Consider the following 7,743-nt stretch of genomic DNA (forward strand, 5'->3'; position numbering starts at 1 on the left):
TACCCTGCTTATACTTTATACATTATATATATTGTTATATTATCATTTGTGTATTATATTCAGATGTGAGAGTTAGCATACTGTCTCAGTTCATGCTTCTATTGTTTGTATCACTGCAGGGCTTCTTCATCTTTGTCATTAAATACTTGATTGACATTGAGGAGCGTATTTCTTCATTTATCATTACCATAAGACTTTAAACTGTCATGGCCAAAGCCTTTACTTTACTCATACCAACTGTAATTTGTTACTGCTTCTTCACCCTAGAGAACTAGAACGTAACAAGGTGTAATAGGTGTGAAATATGGTAGAAATTAAGTTGACAAATTAAATTGCATAGCTTCAGATATATATATATTTTTAAATAGCATCACATTACCACATTGTTCAGTTAGAAAACAATTGTTATTGTTATTGCCACAGATGTAAGATGAAAGAGAACTCATGAACAAAAAATCTAAGATGTGTGTCTGTGCGTGGCAAACAGACACATTTTCAACCATTCTCCCAAGCTCTACTCAATTATATGGCCACACTGTTCTCCATACTTGCAGGGTTCAGGTAGTTATAGGGCAGTACAAGCTTGGTGTTCCTCTCTATGATGAACCCACTGAGGAGTGATAACTCTGCTTGCAGTGTTTTAATCATCAGCTTGGGGGCAGGCTCATCAAAGTATTCATCAGGGTATGTACCAAGAGGAATCTGAGGAAGGCAAAACAAACATGGCTGATTTCATCATAACGTTAGCCTTTGTAAGGAAAGAAACTCACAATGCATGCAGATGGGCCCATGTTGGATAAAAAAGAACTTTGGTATAACAAACGTACAAAGTCTGAGAACGTCCTGCTAAGCAGCCACACAGAGACCATGTTGTTGGTTGAGGCACCGATGTTTGGCAATGTCTCCAAAATGGTTTCCATACTAGAGCTCCCCTTAGTGGTTGGAGGAGCTTTGCGCAGAACTAAGGGGTTGTTGGGTATCCAACTGCCATAGTCAAACTAGAAAAGAGAGGGACAGTAATGTAAAAGGCAATGTTAACATGTTCAAGATATCGCTGATCATGGGGAATCTAATAGGATTTTAAATCAAACAATTACTGTGGGGTCAAAGTAGAGATTCGGCTTTAATTCAATGTTTTTTTCTTTCAAATTGGTTTCACCATACACTTTTGAAACATACTCCCCCTATTTCAGGGCTCCAAAAATATAGTAAAAAAGTATATAAGATCCAAATAAAGCACTCATGGTTAGTATTTGGTCAATAATCCTTTGCATGCAATATCTGCCTGAAGTCCGTGACCCATAGACCCCACCGGACGCTGGGTATAGTTGTTTTGGTGGTTTTCTTAGTTATTGTGAGCATTCTTCAGTCATCCATTGTAGAAGTATTCCTTGGCTTACCAGACGGTTTGTGATTGCGGACATCACCAGTGCTTTTTTTTTCCCCTTTTAATGATGTTCCAAACTGTTGACTTTGGCAAGCCTAGGGTTTGGGCTATGTTTCTATGACTTTCATTGACATCTCGTTGGTCCTCATGTTGACAGAAACCAATAGCAGACTCCGAAGGCAAACCAAAGCCTAAAATCAATACTAGACACTGACAGCTCTCTTATGCCCACAAATGATGAAGTGACAGAACACACCTGAAGACTGTCAAGCAAAAAAAAAAAAACAGTACTACTGGGTCCCCGAAATAGCGAGACTGTGTATAAAAAGGGTTGTAATTTCTAAATGAAATTTAGAGTGAAAACATTCTGAAGAAAGAAAACACAAAATGAATGCTGAGAAACCCTACTTTAACCTCATAATAATTGTGTGATTTCAAATCTAAACCGTTATAGGGTATAGAGCTAAAGGAAAACAAAATGCTTCCTCTTTCCACTTACTTATGGAGGGCACTCACTGTACGTAGCAGGGTTTTCACATTTCCAGTATCGTTTTCCACATCATCATCTCACCTGCCCCATATTGACGGCGTTATGTTGAGCTGACACGGTGAAGATCACCATGGTAACAAATGTGACAACCTCCTCCACTGTGCAAAAGGACTGAGGGAATCCTGCGGGGGTAACATTGGTGGATGAGGAGGAGGGAAGCCAATAGCATGTCTCCATGACCCACATTAAAGAAACTGTGTGTAAGTTTGTTGCAATTCTGCCACCTCTGGCTACAGAGGTGAAATATTAGTTAAAAGTTAAATACATAAATAGTTAAATATTTATTTCAAGGGATCTCACTCCCTGATCACTACCGATTAGCCATTCCAACCATTTTAAAGTGTGAATGTTACAGTACAGTAATGTTACAGTACTTTAAGGGCACAGTTCCACACAACTTTTTAAAATCCTTATGTACCTTTGCTGCTGTTTCCGAGGAACCCATGGGTGAAGATATCACCGATCCACTCCTGAAGCTCAGAGTCCTTGGTTACATCACCATCTGAGGGGTAATAGTGCTCCACCATCCCCTGGACAAATCTGGACACCATGGACAGGATGCTGAAACATCAGTATGTCTCATAGTATTCATTGAAATAACGTTTTACCTTGCATTTTTTTGGAAAACACTTCTAAAATCACCAACCAAATCTGTGGAGACTTTTTCATGAGGTAAGATTTCCCTCCCACTATAGCGCCACCTGTTGATGATGTTCCACAGCTTCAGTCCGTCATCCCTGTAGTAGAAGTTGGGGATTGATTCCAGTCCTCGTGCAGTGATGTTCTCCGACAGACAGAGGGAGCTGTAGGTCCTGTCTGAGTGAGACGTTTTTAAGAGTTCCTTGAACGCCTCTGGTGTCAAAGTACCCTAAGGAAATTAATAGGCCTACAAGTTAACTGTGATGCAGCATGCTAGTGGTAGCCTGTATATGAATTAACTAACAAGGATTACCCTTGTCACCCTTGTACTAGGCAGCTGGTTAACTAACAAGGATTACCCTTGTCACCCTTGTACTAGGCAGCTGGTTAACTAACAAGGATTACCCTTGTCACCCTTGTACTAGGCAGCTGGTTAACTAACAAGGATTACCCTTGTCACCCTTGTACTAGGCAGCTGGTTAACTAACAAGGATTACCCTTGTCACCCTTGTACTAGGCAGCTGGTTAACTAACAAGGATTACCCTTGTACTAGGCAGCTGGTGCTTCTTATAAGGTTACTATCAAGCTCTCAGGTATGACTGCATTCGTTTATTAATCTTTTACCTACCGGTTGTGCCTCTCTCTTTACACTTTACATAATGTTAATGAATTTAGAATTTGCTAGAATAATGAATGTTAATCTTAAGGTTCATACATTAGTTAAGATTCCTTCAGGACCGATGAGTTTCTTACGAGCAAGAATGTTTATATGCAGGGTGTACCGAAAGTGGGGTTTCAGCAACTGGAAAAAGGACAGACAGAGAGAAGAAGGGAGTGAGGAGAAGACGTAGGAAGAAGAAACACAGTGATTAATGCATTTTGTAGAAAAGAAAGACGTGTTTATATGTTGACATTCAATAAATGCAGCCTAGATCATATTTAATTTGAAATAAGCAATAACTAAATAAGTAAGCTAATGTTGAAAAAGCCACTTCATGACTATGTTGACAAGTTTGATGGACCATAACATCCAGTTAGGAAACTATTCACGGTTTGTTGGACCTCCAATGTCTGCTACTGTTGGTTACCATACCTTGTAGAGGGGGTGTATCGCAGGAAGGTTGCGGAAGGTTGCAATTGTGAAGACCTCGCCCAGCAAATGAGTCGCAAGCAGATGGTAGTTAATTTGGTATTCATTGAAATCTGCGTTCCTCAGAAACATCTTGGCTAAGAGCCAGTCGTGCTCTGAGTCGCTAGGCAAAAATATCGGGTTTTGCTCTGAGGGCTGCTGCCCAAGCTGTGAGGTCAGAGAAACGAAGATAGTAGAGAGAAGAGAGTGAGAGGAAGATGTATTTGTCATGAATGTCACATCTGATTTAACGTTTGGATGGGATGAGCTTAATTTCTGCATGTTTACTGCAGAATGTATGAAATGTGGCCATTACTCACTAACCTTGAGGAACAGATTTAAATGGTCTGTTAACTCAAAGGCAGAACAGTAATGGTGGTTCATATTAATACAGGTTCCTGTTGTCTTTACAGAACGATTACTGTACTGTCACCTATGTCCATGAAGTATGCTTGAATGTACCTGGATGGCAATGGGCAGGAGCTTGTCCTCTGGGTTCTTGTAGAACAGGCAGAGAGCAGCAGTCAGGGGCAGTGGTTCACCGTTGACCACATGTGTGGGAAGACCCTCAAGCCTCTTGTAGTTGCAAAGGAATATGTTCCCTTTCTGCATAGAGGATAAAAGCAGATGGACCACAAATGCTGTAATTTCGATGTCTCATTTAAAGTAGATATCTGCCTAGTTAGCCCATGCTGCATTTGCCTGCCCATGCTGATGAATTATTTTCACATTACACCCCCTGATTCTGACTGACAGTCACAATCGGCCTCCAAGATGGCAGATCAAGGCTGAATTATATGGAGTGAAGGATAGTGCAGCAACGAAAATCCTTAACATACAGTTTATTTAGAAGTTTGAGTTGTAGCTCCTAAGAGTTTATTTACATACCTGCATTTCCGTTGCCAGGGAACTCCCACCCTCCAGGAAGGGCTGTACCATCTCATCCGTGACGGGGAAGTTGTGCGGAAGCTTTGAGCAACGCTGGATCACATTGGGGTTGGTTCCGTTCAGGTACTGGGACCCGAAAAAGTCATCTTCCTTCCAGTGTTCAGAGACGTACTCTAGGAGGGAGACATTCCTCAATAATGTATAGTGCTGTCTTGCATATCCATGTTCATTTTAAAGGTGTCCCTCTTCAGTACCTGAGATGGGTGTTCTGTTGAACCAAAATACTTCCTTAAGCTGTTCCAAGTCTTTCCACTGCTCGGTGGAGTTGGCTAAACCCTTCAGGTTGAGCTCAGCCAAACTAGTGGGGACAAAGCCAAGGAGAGGGGTAAAAGGTTGTTGGCCTTGGAAATATCAATTCATTGTATTTCGAATTTGTATGTTGAATTCTTAATCAACCCCTAACCCTAATCTCCAGTAGAACTGAAATGATTGGTTGGGTGTAAGCAATATGGTGACCATTTCAGCCAACCAACGGTAAACACATTTGCGTATTGTAGAAATCGTAGGACAGGCTCATTGTAATGCCTGGATGTTTGAAGTGTGTTTGTAATGCATTGAATAGAATAAGGGATGGCACCAATCAGCCCATTCTCAGGTGTCTACCTCCACCATCCTCCCCTCATCATCTACAGAACGGGCAGGGTGAAAAGGGCTATGGGTTGACTTGGAGCGATGGTTTTTAGAATTCATCTCTGGATAGCACAAATGTGCTGTACTAGTAGTAACAGTAGTAATAACTGTCTACTTTTTTTTTTTTAAATGCCGGTCGAGAGAGGACGCTGGCGTTGCTTGTTCACCGCTTCTCTGCCCGAAATCTAGATATACTTGCAGTATACAGAGTAGATTGTCCTACAAAGACACTTAGATTTAGATTTAGTAATTTACTTTCTTTTATTTCTTTTTTAGTTTATTTTTATTTTACTACTCAATCTTTTCATTTCTAATGTATTATGATTATTATGATTATTATGATTATTATTACTTTGAACTCACGCTATGGCTTTCGTGTAGACAAACTCTGAGAACTTGGAGAAGGAAAACTTAACCTCAGCAGGAAGGTCGGAGATGTCATTGGCACTGATGCAATGAGGCGCCCCCTCAGAATACTCAGTCCACCTATGGGCAGGATGAACACATGCACACACACACACACACACACACAACATCTCACAAATGATAATTGATGGTGGGCCGTGTTGCTCTGTGGAACCCTCCTAGTCAACACTCACTGGTACAGTTCCTTATGAAGCTCCACCTCCTTTATCCGATGGTCCAGCAGCAGGGGATGCTCATCCTCAAAAGGTTTTGTGGCTGTGAAGCGAAGAAGGCCACAGCAAAGACAAATAATTCTCTCAAAGACTCTGGGGTAACTGCTGCTTTATGTAAGGCCACGGACTTGAAGGAAACAGCCAAAAGACATAGATAGATGCATCACGTCTGCTGATAACAGACCTCAAGGATGGGAATACTGAGCTATACTGGACTAAGGACAAATGCACAGTATTGACACACCTTTCCCCCCTCTCAGCACCACCACCTCCCCCCTGGACACCCATCTGTGACAGGGAAAGAGGATGACATCGTGCTCGGGCGTGGTCACAACCACCTTGGAGCAGAACCAGTCGTTTTCCGGCAGGAGAAGGTACTGCTCTTTTTCCAGCTTGACCAGAAGGAGGCGGCCCAGTGAGGAGGAGGCGGTGTAGGTCCCCGTCTGTGTGGAGGATGGAGTCATAACAGTGATCAGTGTCCTTTGGAGTGCCACTGGGGGACAGTGTTGTTTTGGCGAGACATTTGCTACTACACTTTGATGCCACTGTTATGGTTGTCATGTCACTTCAATAATACTGTATAATACTACTACTAATAATAATAATAAGCTGTTACCCATTGTCATACGACAGGTGGTGTCAAACGGAGTCACGCTTTCTGACGTGAGACAACGGCTGTTAGCTATAGTTCTTACAACAAGAGTATGTCATTGACATGAATGGTAACCAATGTATGATTTGACATGACACTTAATGAGACTTAAAGTCTCATATCATGTTTATAACATTATATGTCAGTGGAGGCAGATGATGATGTGGACATCAGAAATTGGAGGATGGGCTCATTGTAATGCATGGAATTGTAATCCATGGTGTCAAAAGTGGGCTGATTCCATTCCATGCATTGCAATGAGACCGTCCTCCGATTTCTGCCTCCACTGCTCTATGTCCACATCATCGTGACAGTGGTGTCATTCTAGTATTCAAGTATTACCCTGTTTTTAATTTGGATAATCTGACGTGATTAATTCATAAAAGAATAAGTGAACATGATGAACTACTATATTTTTAAGAAATCTCACCATCCCAGATCCGCCACCTAAGCTCTCCAGGTTTGTGCGCTCACTCTCTCCCTCCGTTCCAATCAGTGTGGCGTATATGTAATCAGACATGCATGCAAGTAGCATATCACCTGTAGTCACCTCCAGTTTGTACTCAGCCATGGCAGTTTAGAGTAAAATCACTGAAAAATCACAGAGAAAGAAGCAATAAAGATTATTTCCCTTACAATATTATTAGTAATTTGATAGCATTGTCACATTATCATATTTTCATTATTTTGATAATGACTACCCCCACGAAGTACCGGGTGTATTGACACCATAACTGCATTCCTCCAATCAGCCAGTGCCCAGGGAAGCGCACGGCAGGCTCGTTAAAACCGATGTGCCACACCTGTGCCTCCTCCTTGGGAGTCATAGATAAGGAGGAGAGGAGACAGCACACGGGGGGGGGGGGGGAGCAGTGAACCGAACTAGACCCGTTATGAGGGTGAGGCCCGGTTTCCGGCATAGCAATTCGATACCTAGTGATATTGATGTGTGTTTGTCTGTCGCTAGGCCGGGCCGGACATAGCCCTCTGAGAGAAGGGAGAGAGAGAGCCCCCACAGCCCATAGAGGGGGTCTGAAGCATCCTCCAATCCGCACCCACGGAACCACCCTTGGTCGCTGACCCACCCCAGACGCCTCCCAGGCCTGGAGGCCTTAGTAACCTTAGTAAACTATTCCCTGGACACTAGAACAGCCGTGCCTATTGTACCT

General features: G+C 42.4%; 1 protein-coding gene across 1 annotated transcript; it reads right to left on the minus strand.

Annotated features, from left to right (window-relative positions):
• Nucleotides 1-522: 522 nt before the first annotated feature.
• On the minus strand, nt 523-7,145 carry LOC308160439 (hydroperoxide isomerase ALOXE3-like; the record flags this gene model as incomplete). Its single annotated transcript, XM_080534353.1, has 14 exons — nt 523-702; nt 828-998; nt 1,959-2,059; nt 2,356-2,477; nt 2,639-2,753; nt 3,316-3,379; nt 3,671-3,874; nt 4,169-4,312; nt 4,595-4,767; nt 4,849-4,952; nt 5,648-5,770; nt 5,884-5,965; nt 6,167-6,365; nt 7,005-7,145. 14 exons carry the CDS (start codon nt 7,143-7,145, stop codon nt 523-525), a joined length of 1,923 nt encoding a protein of 640 aa, XP_080390479.1.
• Nucleotides 7,146-7,743: the final 598 nt, after the last annotated feature.

This window comes from Nansenia antarctica (genome assembly GCF_963989245.1).
Source record: "Nansenia antarctica genome assembly, chromosome: 6".
NCBI classification, from domain to species: domain Eukaryota; kingdom Metazoa; phylum Chordata; class Actinopteri; order Argentiniformes; family Microstomatidae; genus Nansenia; species Nansenia antarctica.